The 19,020-nt window shown below is 38.9% G+C and overlaps 1 protein-coding gene across 27 annotated transcripts in view; it reads left to right on the top strand.

Moving 5' to 3' along the window:
- The window catches only part of NRXN1 (neurexin 1), a 680,000-nt gene that overhangs the window by 573,919 nt on the left and 87,061 nt on the right, over positions 1-19,020 (top strand). For 16 of the 27 annotated variants that reach the window (XM_061475304.1, XM_061475274.1, XM_061475275.1 and 13 more), the window contains 2 exons: positions 9,119-9,208; positions 10,658-10,977. In XM_061475304.1, the coding sequence (XP_061331288.1) occupies positions 9,119-9,208; positions 10,658-10,977 (410 nt within the window). The remainder of the gene's footprint in view (positions 1-9,118; positions 9,209-10,657; positions 10,978-19,020) is intronic. The other 11 variants (XM_061475305.1, XM_061475295.1, XM_061475294.1 and 8 more) reach the window with 1 other exon arrangement.

Genomic DNA, 19,020 nt, shown 5'->3' with positions numbered 1-19,020 from the left:
CAGATGTGTTACAGCTGATGGCTTTCTCGTTGCCCAAGCCTACTCTGAGACCAGCTATCATCTGAAAACATCCAAGAAGAGATCTGGAGCTTCAAAGGCCTTTCAGGCCATAGTTTAGCAAGACATTCAAGAATTGCTTCTGTGATTGATGTTCAGTGAGAGCTTTTGCAGAATAGAGTGCACTGAAATGGACTTCCCATAGGAGTGGTCGGTGACAACACTGACAGACTTTCTCACAGCTATCCCACCCTCACAGGTGCTTTTTTCAGCAGTGGGTCTTCCTCCCATTTTTACACTTGCAATATGAGAAGTCATGAAGCACAGATTTCAGGAAAGTGATATATATGTTGTGATAACCATCTTTTCCCTCCTTTGAGAACTTCCTAAATTATAAAAGGAGAAAATCTAGAAGAGTTTTGGATGTAAAAATCCAGAGCATTTGAGCAATGCACTTTTCAATTTCCTTCAAAATTGAAACAAAATAAAATGGGTCACAATCCTTCTCAGTCTTCTTAACCGGACATACAAAAAACCTGCAGTGAAACGTTATCACAGGGGGGAAATGCTGAGCTAATTGGAAACACCTTGTAGATTTAAAAAACGGAGCTGTATTTCATGAAAAGTTACAGTGACATGCTGCATGTCACAGATTAATTTCAGTGCAAAATACTAATAAAGGCATGGGGGGGGGGGGTGTATGTATAATTAGGGAATCAAATTATTTCACCTTTTAACAGATAAACTAAATCACTGCTGGGAGTCTACCCACAGCCATTCTGCTGTTCCATGGTGGACTGCTCATTATAGTTCTGCAGTACTAAAGCACTCCTCTGCTTCTATCTCAGTGAGCATCTGTTTCTATTATTTACAGTTTCTGTTTCTCTGTCTTGCCAAAAGCATTAAAAAGCTCCCTATATGTACAAGTTTAAACCTTTCCATTTGAAATAGATTATTCTTTTGTACTAAAATGTCTTCAAGGCATAAATACACAAATTGAAATGCCATTTTTAGACATAACTGTAAGTCTGGAGCTGTCTTTGGCCAAGGGTTAGGTTTTTTGCTGCACTGCTGACACAGAACAGATTTTTATCTCTTAAATGCCATTTTCAATCTGGATGGGTGCATTTGTTTTTTTCTGCTTGGCAAAAGCTTGTCCAAGCAATGACCTCACTTGTGTTGTTTCCATGGGCTTGTGTGTAATCATACATATCTGTAAGACAATGGGCTGATGCAGTGAGTGTGACAAAGCACCTTTATGGTCCAGGACTCTGGGGCATAGTGGTGGTTCAGTCCAGCATTTTCTTGCCAAGAACATGAAATCATCGTTTTTAATACGTGCAGTTGCAATCAGCTTAGTTTGTGTAAGGTGATGAGGGTTGATGCTTGAATTTCTCATAGGTTTTATGTCCCTGGTCAGGTAATGAGCATGAAATTATCCGTACTGCACCCTTCATTGCCTCCAAACAGTCTTCTGGGACAGTTCAACTCTACCTTTTTTGATCACAACCAAAAGCCAAACTTATTTTCTTTTACAAATCACATAACCAAGAGCAGAGTTTAACTCCAGATTTTTTTTTCCTTAATTGTTTCAGGTAACTTTTCATGTTGCAGATGGTTCAGAAATAAGGCTGTACAGAATTTCCCAGTGCCTTTCACTGACTACAGTAAAACGCAATGATATGAGCAATGACCTTTTGACAGTTTGTCCTATTCCATTCTCAGAACTTGCAGTGTGATCAAACTAAATTAGGAGGCTTGCATATAGTTAATAAGAGCTTTCTTATTGATGGCTTGTGCCTGAATACTGGATTCTCATGAGGTTACAGAGCAATAGAAATTTAAAATAAGAGCTGAGCACGGTGTTTTCTATTTGCCATTGTTCCTTTATATAATGTGAGCATTATTTCTGTCAAGAGACGTTCTTATATAGCAGCTCTTGGCTAACATGAAATGAAGATCAGCCAGATCGCTACTTGGGCAAAAGTCAGAAGAACACATTCAGTAGTTGCTATCTCAGACTTAGCTAATTTTAGGTACAGTGGGGTTGAAATATTCTTCATTTTCCAGGTGTTGAAAACCTCTTGAATAAGAAACTGCTCACAGTCACCTTCTGGTTAAATTCTTATAGGAAGTGTAACCTTAAATTCTGTGACATGATTCAGAAGCAGTTCAGAGTCCTTTTACCTCGGAGAACTGCAAAGTGTCAATCTTGGAGTGATGTAGGCCATAGTACTGTACTTATAACAATTCATTTTTTTGTACTTTAATCTCCCTCTTTAATGATTTCTGTCAATTTTCCCACCTATTTTAACAGCAGCCGTACAATATTAGCTCCTTAAATGCTGCACAGGCAGTACAAAGGATCTGTTTAAAACTCTTGATAACAAAATATGACCTTTAATTTATCAGACAAGTTGTGTGTTTGCTTATCTCCTTGTTGCTTTTCATCTTCTCTTGCTTGCTTTTGATATAATACACCAATCTCTCAAAGTAAGCAGTCCAGCACTGCTCAGACTGAGACAGATACCGCATTACAGCGAGGAAGTGAGAATCAGGAAGAGCACACTCTTTGTTTAATTACTAATTAATCCAGTGAAAAATAATCAAAACCAAAACAGGGCGGAAGGTAGTTGATTTGAAGTGAAGGTTCACCTCTCCCTGAGAGGTTAATGGGAGTTCTCAGGTTTATCCTGAAGAAAGTTGTAAGAATAAGGTTTCGTTTGTTTAGTACAGAAGTGTGAAACAAGGAGCATACACGTGAGCATAAGATGTTTTGGTACAGTCTTTAGTATCAGTGGAATCAGAATCAACTTATACATACATCTTTTAATAAATCTGGTAACTGGATTCTTTAAGGCAACCCAAGTTTTGCTTTGAGTTTTAGCAGTGTTATCAGCCACCAATGAGAAATTTCACTCTGCTGTGAAGACTGCTGTCAGTCATTCTGTGAGCAGAATATTCTCTTGGGACAATTAATATTCATTATAAGTAGTCCCTCTATGTTCAAAACGGCCATATTATGCTATGGTCATTTAATATGAACTTGGTAGGTTTGTCAGTTTAGAGTGGAGAAGTCATACCTCGTGGTGGTTTCTTTTTTATAGGTTAGCTCTTCTGGATTATTAAGGTAAGGCATTGTGGAGTTGCACTCTTACTTATTATATACACATCCTAGAACTGTATGTCTGCCTTCCTTTTGAACACTGGAGGAAGCCCAGATCAGCCTTCTGGATATGTAACTCCTTGTACAATAGCCTTCAACTGTACCCTTCCATCTCTCCCAACTGTACCACTGTATCCCTTCCATCTCTCCCAACTCCTCATCCTACACACTGTAAGAGGTAGAGCTGGCATATTTTAGCAACTGAAAAAGACAGCTTCATCTGATCCATCCAGAATTAATTCCTGGATGAAACACCGGATAGCCAAGTCTGTAAGCATTCAGCAAAAATACAAGTCAGAGCAGTGTCAGTGTTCCCTACAAACACAGTGATTTTCTGAGGTTGATCTGGACCTCTTGTTCTCTGTTGCATGCAACCCAGTCCCCTGCCTGTCTGTCCTGGACCCAGGCTGTTGTGATGAAAAAGGTGATGTTGTGTTTGCACACATAAAGGCAAGCTTACTGGTGGTCACTGAGGACAAGATGCCTGTGGGCAATTTATGAGGGCAGCAGGCGGGATCAGGTAATGAGATGTGCTGCAGGGTATTTTGGAGCTGACTTTGTTACAAGTGAGACTTGCTACAGGTATGCAGTGGCGAGTGAAATAAGGTTATGTCCTGGCATACCCTACTCGTTGTGCATGGAAATTCTGGGACTGCAGCATACACGTGGGTGGGGAGCCCCAGCTTGAGTGACCTCTCTAAGGGATCTTTGGTCAAACAGAGCAATGTAGACATAGCCACTGAGTTCCTGTGATGACAGTTAAAAACTATTTAAATTTAAATCTGAATATAACAGAGAATGTTTCTGTATTGGCTATTTGAAATGCATTACAGTCATCATTTTATGTTACGACTCTGATGACACTGAAAGCATCCACGCATGGCCAAGATATGGAGCCAGTGTGAACACCAGCATGACAAAATTACATGCAAGTCCTGTAGAAGTTTCTGCTTGCAGTTGATAGCACTTAAAATGTCACTCTGTCTTTTGCTGGGAAGAAGCAAACTCCAGTTTATTCCAACATTTAGTGTATATTTGCATACACAAGTGTGTGTGCACAGTAGTAGTAATGAATGATTCAGAAGGATTTTAGTATGGGCCATTACCAAGATTGGGCTTTCATTTCCTAGCCTGTACACACGAGACATTATGTGAACTGTTTGCCCCTGCACCACATTATTGCTGTGGCTGCTTCTCATACCATGCAGTTGAGGCTTCAGTCAGGTTTCATCCCTACCTCCATCTGGGGGAATGATATGGGTCTCTACCGTCCTCTTGCAGATGTCAGGGAAGTCATGATTCAGAAATAGCAATGTCAGAATCATGATGAGCAAAACTAGGGAGAGAAGGGCTGTTTATAAATGGAGATAGACCTTGGTTTCATCATGTCATTTATTTCCGTAGCAGATGACTGAGACTAACAAGGTAATTTTGTATTCTGTTAAAGGGTTTGTTTCAAAGAAATCATTCCCCAGTCTAGGTTGTTCTTCACAGACTCTCGATTTTCAACCTTCTCACTTATTCTCTTTCAAGGATGCTGCTATTTCACATCAATAACTGACACCTTTATTTCAGAGAACAAAATAGAATTACACTCCAGCACTGACAATACAATAAATCAGGGAGGGATAAAATACATATTAGTGAAGTTCACATAGTCAGTTTGTCCCAGCTGACCTATAGATATAAAGGTATGATTAAAGTTATTTTGGACTGCTTCTTCTCAATCTTGCCACAAGATTTAGCTCCCACTCAAAGATCTGGCCTTTGCTGATCCTCTCTGCTTACCTTGATTCTTTGGAATTGCAGTTATTCCCTTGAAACCTTTCTGCCCATACAGAATTAACACTGTGTTGTGACAAAGTATTATTTATTTGGCAGCAGAATGAAGCCATCTAGAATTCAATCAAGTTAGACAATGTCACAGGGCACATCCTGAGTGAATCATTTCTACCCAGCTTTTTTAATCAAAGAAATCTTGGTCATATAACCAGGAGGAGTCATGCTGGATAGCCACAGAGCTGTCTACAGTTAAAGTCTGGGCATATCAGTTGTGGGGTTATTTATGAATTAAGGCTGAAAAGCATGTCTTCCAGAGCACTTAATCTTTCAGATGGGGAACAGAAATAGAATCTCAAAGCCACAAGTTTATTGACAGTATGAAAAAATTTATGGACCTTCTTGGAAGTGTTTTTCCTGAAGAAGTTCCTTGTGGTTCACCATATTGGTAAAAAGCAAGCATAAATAAAAGAAGCATGAAAACTGTGCAGACAGCACTCCTGAGAAAACAATGTGTGGCATTTATGTTTTCCCTACTGAGGATGAGATTACCAGTTGAAGTAAATGCGCACAGTTTTACTGAATTCTGTGGGGCTATCCAGATTTGTCAAGCATATGCCCCAAACCAGCTGTTTGGGAAGAAGCAGTTACTGAAAAGATACGAGTTTTTTAAAAATGTCATAATAGGATGTTTGTTGCTTTTAACATCTTTTCCATTACATTCACTGCTATGTATATATTTTTTTTAATGTAGTTGTTAAGTTACCTATGTGTCTGCTAGTTTCACCATTATTAAACCTATATGTTCTCCTTGAAACTGAATCTGGAAGAGTTCCACACCATTTCCCCCTAGCCCTTCCATTTATATTTTATACTAGAAGAATTTAAGCTAATGTAATAGTGTCAGATTGAGATGCATTTGACAATGCACTTTCCCTCTGATGAGGGATGGGTTAATGTAATCAGCAGTTATTTTTTGTGTGTGTGACCTTTACAAATCAAATAGTTATTTCCTTGCTTTTCATTTGTATTTTGCTCCCAGTGGTGCAAGATTGCTGCAGTCAGTCTAAGACATAATTTACAGATAAAATCACCTTATAATAGGGTGCAATATTCTCAAGAAACATACACACTGCGTGGACTTTTTAATGAAATAAAGAAATGCAGAAGCTGGCCAAGACTAAATTTATGCTGCTAATTCACAGGGGAGCTTCCATGGTCACCATAGAAATGTCTTGGAGCAGCTGCCAAGTAGTGAAAGTGGAGGCAGCAGTAAACCTTCTTTGGAATAAATCCCATGTTAGTACTGGAATTACAGTAGAAAGGTGCCATGGCATTAGGTATCCAGAGTGGTGCCTGCAGAGGTTCCTTCTACCAAATGCACCTGATTTGCACCCACTGGTTGAATAAACATCATAGAGTTTAATGCATCCCCAGCATATGCAGTTGTGAACACTATTTCATTTTGACATGACTATATACTTCTTCTGAGGTCTACGGTGTATTTATTAATGAAAGGCATCCAGTGAGTAGCAGTGGGTGAATCTGAAAAGCGACCTACATCCATGAGACTTATTTCTATTGAGTCAATAGATTCTTTGTGCCTGCAACCCCCTTCTGAACAACTTAGCCTTTTGCTCTATATGATGTAGAAGATTGTTGCCCACTCCCCCCCCCCCCCCTTTTTTTTTTGTATATAGATGGAGAGCAAAAAAACCAAAACATGCCAAACAGCCACAAAACCTCAAGATTCATTTGTTTTACATTAAGGCAATGTTTTGGAAATAGGATGATGTCTCTTATTCAGTGGATCAAGTGATAATGCCTCAACAAAAACTGCAGAGACATCTTCTCGAAAAGCTAAACATAAGTCTTATAAGTAACTGGCTGTCAAGGAATATCAGTTATTAGCTCACTAGTAGATACATGTTTTAATTGAAGTTACAAATCCAGACAAAGATGTGGAGGATTGCACTACTTATCTTGGTTCCCATGTTGGCCACATGACATTTCTCATGTTTTTCCTGTACTTCTTAGATTTCCATTTAGTCACAGGAAGCTTGTTGTAAGTGATGGAGCTCAGATGAAGAGCAGTAATTTTAAAGATCATAACAGGGAAAAAATTTTAAGACATTCCGTGTTCTCACAACATCGCAAGAGTTGTGTTCTGAAGCCTTTTATTCTAAATTTTAAGTTTCTTGAAAAGGCAGAAAAGGGAAAGTTTCAGTAAATACTGTTTTACAGAGAATGCTTCTGAACATTGAGAACAGAGTAAAGTTTATGTACAAAAAAATGTATTTTTATATATACATCTGTGCACTTTTTAATATTGACATGCATATAGAAGTTCACAGTAGCATATTTGCCCGGAGAAATTGTGGCTGTTCCATCACTGGAAAGGTTAAGGCCATGTTGAAGGAGCTTGGAGCAACCTGGCCTATGCAAGATATACTTGCCCGTGGCAGGGGGGGCTTCAACTTGATGACCTTCAAATGTCCCTTCCATCCCAAACCATTTTATGATTCTGTATTTAAAAGTGTCAAAAGAAAATAGATCAGCTTCTGGCATAATGAAATATGTCCATGCTAAACCAAATGATGGAGACATGAAACACAGAAAGTAGCAGGTCATGTCACCGCAGAGTAAGTGTATGTATAAAACCACCATGGCTTTGGCAGAGAAACTGTTGCTCTTGCTATTTCTGGGGGCTAAAGTACTGATGCTTCCCTGCAAGCCATTAGGACTTGTGATGCTGATAGTAGGGATAATTGTCTGACAAACTCCAACATCGATTTTCTGGATTTGGGATAGTTTGGTCTGGCAAGTAGCAGTAAGATCCTCCTAGCTGAAGAAAATGTATTTCTGAGCCCTACATAAGCTACTGCATCCTGTACTTACATTGCCACTGCAGATAGGGGAATTAGTTTTTTTACTGTGTTTTGAAGTCAAAGACATTATGTATGTTTGAGCTAGTAAGGTTGACTTTGGATTTGGAGCTGAATTAGGAATGACTGCTTTTTCCTCATCTGGCTTTTCTTATCTCTCAAGTGCTTTATTAATATCAACCAGTGCAATGGAAGAAAAAGGTATTGCTTGTCTAAAATACTACTGCCACTACAAAGATTTACACTGAAGGAAATATTATTGCTGTTTTCCTAAGAAAAGTTTTAAGTACAAGACATGCTTTTCTGAGGGATCACACCTGTATCGTTCAAACACAAAAAGCTATAACTAGAAATAAATATTTAAAGTGGTTTGCTAATTACTCCTCACTCTCTGGTGATTTTCTGACTCTGCCAGCCTTATTTAATCTCATGGCTTTGTTTAAAGGAGGCAAAGATCTCTGCACAGACTGAGAATAGATATGGTTTGCAAATATGACAAGTTTGTGGTTTGCATTGCTGGGTTCTGCTTAGTTCTTCGTTTCTGAAACTCCACTACAGATGGCCTCTTGCTAAGTTTTAAAGCACTTCCACATTTCAGAACCAGGCTACCTTTCAGCAAGTCACTTTTGTCAAAGCCTTGGTGTTCCTTCAAGATATTGTCCACGTGTCCTATATGAGAATGTACAAACAGTGAATTACCCATGTCTGCTCTGATTCATATATTTGAATGTCTGGAATGTATTTAAATGAAGTGAAGAAGAAGAATTTTTTTCTGCTTAGGAAATCAGTTACGGCAGGTCTGGTACTAGACAGCAGAAGTAAGCGTGCCTTAGATGGTGATTAAGAGTTGTGTTGTTCTTCTTTAAATGACTAACCTGGAGTGAGAGGTTGGATGTCTTTTGAAAACTTAAACCTGTTTCACCTGAACATGTTTAACTAGTTAATAAGAAACATCAAAAAAGACAAAACCCTGAGGTCAATGATCATTTTTTGTAAAGCCATTCGATGATGTTTAAATTTGTTTTTTGGGTCTGTCTATAACATAAGTTTAATAACCTAGCTCAAATGCAGATTTCTAATTTTCAATTAACATAGGAATAATTTTGTTTGCTAAAATAAAATAAATGAATGAATGAAAAGTCGGAGCCATGAAATGTTCTAGGTAGCACTTTTTAAAATTCCAAATTTCAAAAAATCATGTGGCAACTGTATAGCTCAAGCTTTAAGTATTAACTTTTAACCTTTGACCTTACAGATTTTAACCAATGAAATGTCTCTTTAAACTTTAAAGGAAACAATGATAACGAGCGCCTGGCGATTGCTAGACAGCGAATTCCATATCGACTTGGTCGAGTAGTTGATGAATGGCTACTCGACAAAGGTAAAAAACATTGATTAAAACTTCAAATAAAACAATAATTTGAACATAACCAAGTAGTGCTTCATTGTAACACTAATAAACATAAAAAATAAATTTCAGTAAAACTAAATTAAAAACAAATTTTAAAAAAGTAAAATATAGAGTAATATTTGCATACCTTGTATAATAATTTCTCTACATTTCTAGAAGTACCAGCTGTTTAATAATCTTACCCTGTTAACTTAAGGTTAAAGGGACTGTTAAATATAATCCACTAACTCAATCTATGAAGGTACTTATAGCAAACATTAACCAAAAATTATAAATCGTTCATAGATTATATGACATGTTCCAGCATCTAAATTATTAACTAAAAATATCTGTAGTTATGCTATCTTCATTATGGTCCTGAAAAAAAAATTTGTTTAAACTGTAGGTATCTTAAATAGTGGGCAATATGACTTGCCAATCAAAATGAAGTCCCTTTAACGTTTGCAACCTTCTAAGGGGATTTTGGAACAAACACGAATTAAAACAGAACTTAAAGTTGTGTGCATGCTTTTTGTGAGCAGAAACCAATCTGCTAAAGTGACTATTCGATTTACTAAGAGTGGTACTGTTGCTGAGGATTTCTCTGTTTAATGGAAATGTGCCATGATTTCTCCATCGGTATGTGTATCATTTCTGAAGCCGCTTTTACATCTAAAATCTTTTATTTGAATTGATAGCCTTGCTGAAAGCCAATCAGACATCTGTTTTTGAATCTGCCTCTGAGATACTCAGTGTGAACCATGTGTTTCTCTCCAGTGTGTATGTGGAAGGAAAATAAACATTTAAATACAAAAAGGAATCATTCAATTACAAATGTAAATACTGAATTCACTTACATAGAAAAATGACAGATTACTGCATAAAGGATTCTTTAAAATTCACTTGACTTAGTGACTTGTTGGCATATAAATATAAACTGTGTGTATATACATATTTCTATATGTCTATACATACATAAACTCACATATACATAACTAAAGCTATAGGCTCTATGATGTGTTGTGTGGAAGAAACTTGAAGAAAAAGTATAAACTTAAGGAATTAGAATTGGCATTCTTGACAATGGCATTCTTGACACGCACCCCAAAAAGTTTAAGACTGCTTTCAGGTAAAACGAAGAGGGGTATCATTTGTAGTGCTGAACACATTTGTAAATATATTTGATTGGCCTTTTAGCAAAAAAAAACAAAACACACCAAACTGAAAATCCCAAAACGTTGCAAATTAAGAAAAATGCAAATGCTCTCCAAATTTACGCATTTCATGGACACCTCATTAAAAAGCAATGAATTATGAGTCAAATCCTTTTCTTATAGTTTATTGCTCTCATTATTCACCCCATGACAATCTGTTATCACTCATGTAGAGTATAGTGTTCACAGTCAACATTTTTGCATGTATATAATATTATCTTCACAGGGCGTCAGCTCACAATCTTCAATAGCCAAGCAACCATAAAAATTGGAGGCAAGGAACGTGGCCACCCTTTCCAAGGCCAGCTCTCTGGTCTTTACTACAATGGCTTGAAAGTTCTGAATATGGCAGCAGAAAACGATGCCAACATTGTGATAGAAGGAAATGTGAGACTTGTTGGTGAAGTGCCTTCCTCTATGACAACCGAGTCCACAGCCACAGCGATGCAGTCCGAGATGTCCACGTCAGTCATGGAAACAACCACTACTTTGGCCACGAGCACCGCTAGAAGAGGAAAGGCCCCAACAAAAGAACCTATTGGTCAGGTTAGTTGGCTTCCTTGCCTTTTCCTGTCTTTGAGTGTGGCTTTCAATATCACATTTGTTCTGCAGATGAAATTGTTCCTGTTGGAGAAATGCTTGAATTAGAGATAAAAGCTTTATACTGAACATGGCTTATGGATGTGATGCTGATCAGCATTTAGAGGGAAAGTAAGCCTTTGCTATACCAAATTAGGCAGACTTACCAGTTCAGGTATTTCTTCTGCTGAGTTTTATTGCCCTGTCATCCATCTTCATAGTGGAGCATGTTTTTAAAATCCCTTTCTTCCCTTGATGGCTTCTATTGATTCTTTTCAGTGTAGGAGTGCAGGATGTCTGGAATTAGAGATAATGAATTGAAGTGGTGACTATCCAGGAGATAGAGGGGAAAGACCCAGTTTGCAGCAGGAACAGAGGAAGGATGCATGAAAACAAAAAGTTGGAAGAGGCTGGAAAAGAGGGAAGCAACACTTTCTCTAGTCCCATGATTGTTCATTTCAGGCAGAATTCCTCCTAAGAGGCAGTGGTAGCAGAGGGAATTAAGAGCACTCTACACCCTGGGAGACTCAGGCTCCAAGTCAGAGGGTGTTGTTTACTGTTCGTTTGAGGTTATTTGCATCTCATGAATTCAGTGATATATTTAGTAGCTTTCAGATTTTGTCAGAATCTCTGTATAATATGTGGTGGAATTTAATTATCAGGAAAAGGAGGGGGAAAACAGGTGAGTGAAGTAAACACCTTCATCTTGTGGTTACCGTAACAGCATTCAGACTTTGGGCTTTAAAAGCCTAAAACCTACCAGGACATTTCTGTGGCAGGGAAGTCTCTTATAATTACTCTGTCTGCTAAAAGCTTTTCCTGCATTCACTCAGTTCACATACTTGCTTGTGTGCCCACTGTGCTGTCAAGCCATGACAGCTACGCTCTGGGACCCAGAAGTAGGACAAGGAACAAAGAAAGCACCCCAAGCCAGAGGGAGGAGCAGGAGCACATTGTGGTGAATGAGGTTAATTTTCTCAAGAATGGAGGACAACATGCTAATTCGACTGGGAGGTTGAGGTCAAGGTGCCTGGTTTCTGTGTAAAACCTCAACTCACAGTTGGAATTTGACTGAGGCATCAAACTTGACACTACAGCTTTTCTGTCCATGGTATTTTTGTGTACTTTATGTTGTAGACTGAACACTACAACATAGATTGTTATTTTATACATTGAGCATTTAAGTTAAAAATGAACTTTAAAAAAAACATTTTGACTTGTATTTTCAGACATACAGAGGTTTTGTGCATTTTCCTCGTTACGTAAAATACATGAGAATCCAGTTTAAAAAGAAGGAGGTGAGGGCAACTTAAACCCAATTGCAGATACATAGAACCAGCTGCCTCCAAAAAATGTCATCCATTGTAGATAGTAGAATGCAGTTCTTTTAATGATTATTGTAGTAAGCTACAGTGGTTTTATTAAATAGGCAATGCATTTTCTTTGTTATTAATTCTGTTTTCAATAGTATCTCCCACTTTCTTATCCAACTACGCTGATCTCAGTGTTTTGCAGCACCAAAATGTAAGACTTTATCAAATTGACCAGAGACAGATCTGCATCTAAAAGTGCAAGACATCCTCACAGTGATGAAGAATGTGGGGCTAAATTAATGCCACTGAATTCAAATCAAACTAAGTTAACTGTTTGATTTGATAAATCAAACTGTAACAGTTCCTACATGCTTTTTGGTCTCTGCCACTCTCAGGTAACTCTCAGGCATAATCTGGGAGGAAGAACATCATAGCGAGCATCCCCAGTTGGCACCTTGCATGATTTCTTGGAGTTTACTGGTATAGTTGCTCTGCTAGTTGGCCTGTGTGTATGTTTTACACACTTGTTTGGATGTTTAGCCACTAAGATTTTTCTTTCTGAGGTGTTCCAATGGCATATTTGGGGAAGGAAAGAAGTTTCTTAAGCTAACAGCTATATGGTGAGGTATATTTCTTTCTGAATAGGACAAACAGACCATCAGGCAAAATGGTCCTCCAAAGATACTGTTTCAAGCTTCAGGCAGGCTCAAGGAGCATCCAGAGGTGCCCAGCATCTCACCAAAGGACATTCTGAGGGTGAAGGCTTCTTCCAATATCTCTCACCTGTTAACCTGGCTGGTGCAAGTAGCTGTTGCAGCCCATTTGAAACTCTGTAGCTGAGAGCCTGAAATCAGCATTTTTGAGGAAAATATTCAATATTAATGTCATTGCAGCACATGGCATTCTGGCTATATAACTGAGCCCTTCTTGCCATTAGTAATACACAGTGGTTTACTTCAGCTGTGTCTACGCATCCTGCCTGGTAGGATGTGTGTTGCCATTAAGACTATACATGAAATTAGTCAGGGACTGCACAGGAACACAGTTTGCAATCAGGCCTGTGATTTGATGTAAAGAGATTGATAACATCCCAAAGACAAAGCCAAAATTTGTCTGCATGATTCTGTTATTCATGTAACAAACTCAGACCTGGGAAGCTACTGAATCAAAGACATAATTTATCCTCTTTATTAATACCTGTTTTCTTATTCTACCTGCACGTAATAATTTCTTTGCAGTGAACCATAGGACTCCCATGGGTCTGCCCTGCAGGGTGCTGAGTAATCACTTTCTATCTTGGTGTCACTGTCAGATGAAGGCACTCACCATCTCATGGAAAATCTTTGATTTCTGCATTCCCTTTCAGTTTTGTCCTTTATGTTATTTTTTTCCCTGATTCTTATTTATATATAACCTCTGCAAGAGTGTTGATTACACTGACATACTATAATGCACAAGAAGAAAAGTTAGCTTTCTAGCATTAATTAGATTACTGAAGAAAACATGCAGCTGAACAGCAATTGCTAATGAAAAAACCTTACATGACTGCAAACCAGTGCATGTCTGAAATAGAATAGAAGCAAATGAGCAAATCAGAGATTGTTTGCTCTGTTTGCAGAGGTACTGGATTAAATTAAAGATTCCAATACTTAAAGAAGATCATTTAAAACTCTATTTATGGTAAATGCTCTTTAAAAAAAAAACACATAAAATGTTAGTGCTTAAATTGATGGAGTGTGTACTTCTCAGCAGATCTCTAACTGATGCAAAGTATGATACAAGTCAGACATGGTACTTCCAGGAAGTGTGTCGAATGCAGTTGTGTGTGATTTTAGACAAATGAGATCTTAGTGCTTCTGAAGGGAAAAAAAGTGCTTTCTGTTAATGACTCTGCTCTAAATGAAGGTTTTCCCTACTTGGAGGCTGTGTCATATTTTAACAATGCATGCTTTGGTAATGACAGGTATCTTAATTATTATACTTTTAAATGTAGATTTTTTCAAAGGGGAAAAAGGTACTCAAATCCTATTGAATGTCAATGGCAGGTGACACAATGCCTCATTTTCCTTGGTTTCTTGAAAATCCCCCACACCCCTTCCCCTTTGATTATAATGGCATCTAGAGCTGTCAGCCTTCATGCAAGGCACTGCATAAACACATAGGAAGTGACAGCCCCTGCCTCAAATAGCTTCAGAAATAAACAAAAAGTATCAGGTAAGGAGAAAAAAAGATGGAAATTAGGAGGTGGGAGGAAGAGGGAAATGAAGAAGGCATTGTGTTGGTTCAGTGTTAAAAAGCGAGGTAGGATTTGCAGCCCAGCCATCATGGGAGGGATAGTTTACTACCTAGGTTTTGATCCAGGCTCTTCACGTAGGAATCCCCAGCCTATAGCTGTCCCATAGGAACATCATGTAGCTTACAGTAGACTCTACATCAGGCAATTTTAGGACTTGGCTGCCCAGTTTGTCCCAGCTGGGCAGTTAGTACAAAATCAGCAGTTACGTGGTCAATAAGAGGTTTTCTGTACTTTTTTCCCCTGCTCATTGCAGGGGGGTTGGACTAGATGAACTTTGAAGGTCTCTTCCAACCCAAACTGTTCTGTGATTCTGTGATCCTGTTTTGCTTCTCATTTTGCCATTGACGCTTGAGGGAACTCATGGCCACTGGTGTGGGAGCTGAGGATGGCAGGAGACGTCCTTCACTCCCCCCACACTGAATGGGGGGAGGCTCAAAATTTTACATGACTTTATGCACATGGAAAGAATTCCCCAACCTTAAGTGTTTCAAGAGCAGGATTTCCCTTAAGTGAAAATACGCATCTGTGTGTTGCTAACTGTGGATGAGCCATAAGTATACACTGGGGCTCAGAAATCATTTATGCTTAGACCATATTTATATGGGCTAAGAATATCATACTCTTTATGAAGTTATTCAGCAAAATGATACAGTTATGTCTTCCTTTTTTATTTTTGACACTGTTTTTAAAGTCTCATTTGCAAGTTTTTCTATTCAATCATAAAGGCAATAAACCTCTTTTAAAATTGAAAACAAAGGAGATTCACATGTTGTGTAACTCCAGGAGCTGGAATGTTGAGCAAAACATCAAGTACTGCAAGGCTTGCAATAAAAATTGCTGGAGTTGGCAGAAGTGGAAAAGCTTCAAAAGGACTTTGAGTCTTGGTTTTTCTTGAATTAGGCTAGCACAATCAGGCCTTTAGTGTATCTTTAGCATGGCTTTGTAGATCTATATTAACTGGAAACCATAAATGAAGTGATAGTAAATCAAGAATAATAAGCTCATTTCTCATTCCTTTCTAAAGATTTGATTATGACAGCCCATCCACAGAGCAGCCTCTGCTTGCATGTGTTGGAAACTGTTTCTGAAAGTTGTGTGAAAATAGCCTTTTTTTTTTCTTTTTCCCAAGGGATTCTGGCTGTCCTCTTTGTTCTCATCTGAGTGGGCTCTTATCAATAACACTGAGCCACTTAACCAGCAATTGCAATAGACTGTGAGATGATTGCATATTTTGGAACAATAGGCACTGATTTTTGGTCAAGCAGAATTCAGTTGACTTCACATTAAATGGATGAGCTGAAATTTGGTCAGTTGCCTTGGAGGGCACACATCAGGTGAAGGGTATGTTTCTTTACGTGGATTGAGGCAGTGGATTTAAATGGTATTCATTGTAGCAGGGACAATGACAGGCTTAGCTCAGTGTCTTCATTCACCTGCCAAATATAAACAAGCATTTGAAAAAGATGGGTGTTTTCCATGGAAAAAGTTCAATTTTAAGAATGGTAGTTGAGTACATGAGCTTTGCACAGGCTAGTAAATGTGAATATATGTTATGGAGACACAGTAATCATTAAATCAATGTAGTTAATAGGAGGAAGAGTATTTTTCACTCATTTCCATTTAAAATTATCCACTATATGGTCTGCAGTGCCTCTTCCTATACACAGGGTCTGGGTTCTTTCTGTACGTCTTTGCTGCTGCCACTTCTTCTCTGGACATTGACACCAACCAGTCCACAGTTCATTGGCCCCAGTAGGCAAAGATGATGCTTGCTGGATGACAGAACTTGTGTACAGTTCTGGCATCCCCAACTAAGAATGACATGGAACTATCAGAGCAAGTCCAGAGGAGGCCACGAGGATGATAAGGAGGCTGGAGCACCTCTCACATGAAGACAGGCTGAGAAGATTGGGTTTTCAGCCTCGAGAAGAGAAAGCTCAGAGGGGACCTTACAGCAGCCTTCCAGTATCTGAAGGGGGCCTACAAGGAAGCTGGAGCGGGACTCTTCATCACTGGGGGACTGTGGTGATAGGAAAAGGGGTAATGGGTTTAAACTTAAACAGGGGAAATTTAGGTTAGATATAGGAAGAAATTCTTTACTGTGAGGTTGGTGAGGCACTGGCACAGGTTGCCCAGGAAAGCTGTGGGTGCTCCGTCCCTGGAACTGTTCAGGGACAAATTGGATAGGGCTTGGAGCAACCTGGTCTAGTGGAAGGTGTCCCTGCCGCTGGCATGGGGATTGGAACTAGATGATCTTAAGGTCCTTTTCAACCCAAACCATTCTATGATTCTATGAATTCAAGTGTTAAGGACACATTTCATTTGCAGTAGGATCTCTAAGCAAGTATTGTAGTCATGGAAGTACTCACATTTCAGTTGCAAGTAGATGGAAAAACAGGTTGGTGCATGAAACCCATGCTCTTTTTTTTGCCTTTCTTTTGTTTAAAATATCATACTATGCATTTTTAGTTTCTTTTAGTGATGTTTGATAATTTGGTTAATTATTTTAAAACATAACTGTTCATCCTGACACTCACTAAGATCTCTAGAAAATTGAAATAGGATACAGCGTATCCTAAAATTCTCTATCTCTGTTTTAGTATTTGCTATGTGATTACATCTGACTTTCCCATTGAATATTGGTTCTTCACTACTTTAGTACATAAATGTTGCTTTAGACAAGGAGCATTTAGACAAGGAGCATTCAGCACACCGATGTGTTGGGCTGGCTCATTGTTCTGTTGTTTTCAAGTGTGACACGATTGTGTAGTTGTCTGCCTGTCTCTCTTGATAAATATTCAGTCCCATGACCAATTCAGTCAAATTTGGTTTTGGCATAAAGATTTCAAGGACATTAAGCTCCCACAGAAGCCAAATTGCTTGAGCTCTGGTGCTCATCCTGGTCTTCTGTCGCATATTGCATAGCTGTGTTTTCCCCTGCTTTGTGTTCAAAAAACAAAGCTTAAAAAGAAAAACAAAGTAAATGTGTGGGTTGGAATAGATCATCTCCAGAGGTCTCTTCTAACCCTGACAATTCTGTGATTCCTTGTTAAGACGAGTTCTCTCATCTTACTTAACGTTTCTTTATTACTTCAGTGTTTCGAAAATCTCATGGTAAGACCTTTACATATATAGATCCTATAAGTGTGTCCTTAATGTGTAAATTAGATACTTGAAATACACGCTTTTGTGCATGTAGCCTTGCCATTGAACTGCCAAATAATAGTGATTGTTGTTAACTTTATAGCCTACAGAGAATTTTGCCTCTAAAACCAGAGCTTTGTGTCAGGCTCAGAGGATAAGAGCTGCTGTTGGTTGTTGTTAGAGAAGAATGGCTCTTACAGGCAGTTTGTAGCACACTGGGCCACCAAAGGCAAATCTTAACTGGTTGCTTGGGAAACCACAGACATTAAAATACCTGGACCTAATCAGCAATGGTACTTCATTGCACTGTGCAGTCCAGAGACAACAGGCTTCTGCATGGGCTGCTTTGTCTTTAGCTCTGCTGTGGATTAGCTTCAGGAGGCACCATCCACATGGGATAGTTTTCCAGCCCCAGCTGGGAAAGGGCTTCCCTAAAGGAAGCCAAACCGTGCCATTTCCATTAAGTCAGTGGGATACGTCTAAACCTTGAGCACTGCTTTGAAAATATCCCCTACAGTGTGTATGCACAGGGGAAGAAAAAGGTTTGTAAATTAAATTACAGCATTATCAGTATCCAAAGTACCTCAAGACACTTGTCTAAATTGTTGGTTAACCAGTTGCAAAGCAAAGTTTCTTTCAAAGTTGGGAATATGGTGGAATTTAATTTTCAAGTAGAACAAACATAATCTTGATTCCAGCCTTTTTTCCTAGGATGCTGCTCGTCCTTTCTCCTAATGCATTGATTGTGTCACATTTAGCAGTATGATATTTCTAGAAAATCCCTTTGTATAACATGAGACACAGTATCTAATGGTTGGTGAGCAAAGTCACACCCAGAATTTAGCTGGTGATATATATGCTGCTGGAGAATTATTTCCCTCCATTCCCAGGCTCTCCTTCTTCCAGCCGCTTTCTTAGGAAGAATCCTGTCATACAAAGCAGCGCTTGGTTCTGTCTTGTGCACTGTATCTGTCTGCCCTTGCCCCTCAGTGCCTCCCAATACACTAAAACATCACTACATCGGGATTATATAGAAATGGAATTGTTTCACCCAGGTGGAACACAAGGCTGTTGCAGAGCTGGTGGCCCATAACCGGACTGTCACATAGCTGTTACGTATGTGGCGTGGCTCAAAAGGCCAGGGTGTTACAGTCACTACTGGTTTTCAGTAGCCTTGCATTGTGTCTGGGAGCTGCTCTTCTCCTGTGCAAGGAAAGCAATAGTCAGGCAGTCTTCTTACCATACACGAGAGCTGCC

This window comes from Pezoporus flaviventris, unplaced genomic scaffold (genome assembly GCF_033815535.1).
Source record: "Pezoporus flaviventris isolate CSIRO_AGI_PZ_B2104156 unplaced genomic scaffold, CSIRO_AGI_Pfla_v1 ptg000083l, whole genome shotgun sequence".
Taxonomy (NCBI): Eukaryota; Metazoa; Chordata; class Aves; order Psittaciformes; family Psittacidae; genus Pezoporus; species Pezoporus flaviventris.
Note: the sequence above shows the minus strand (reverse complement) of the source record. Positions and strands in the feature narration are given on the sequence as shown.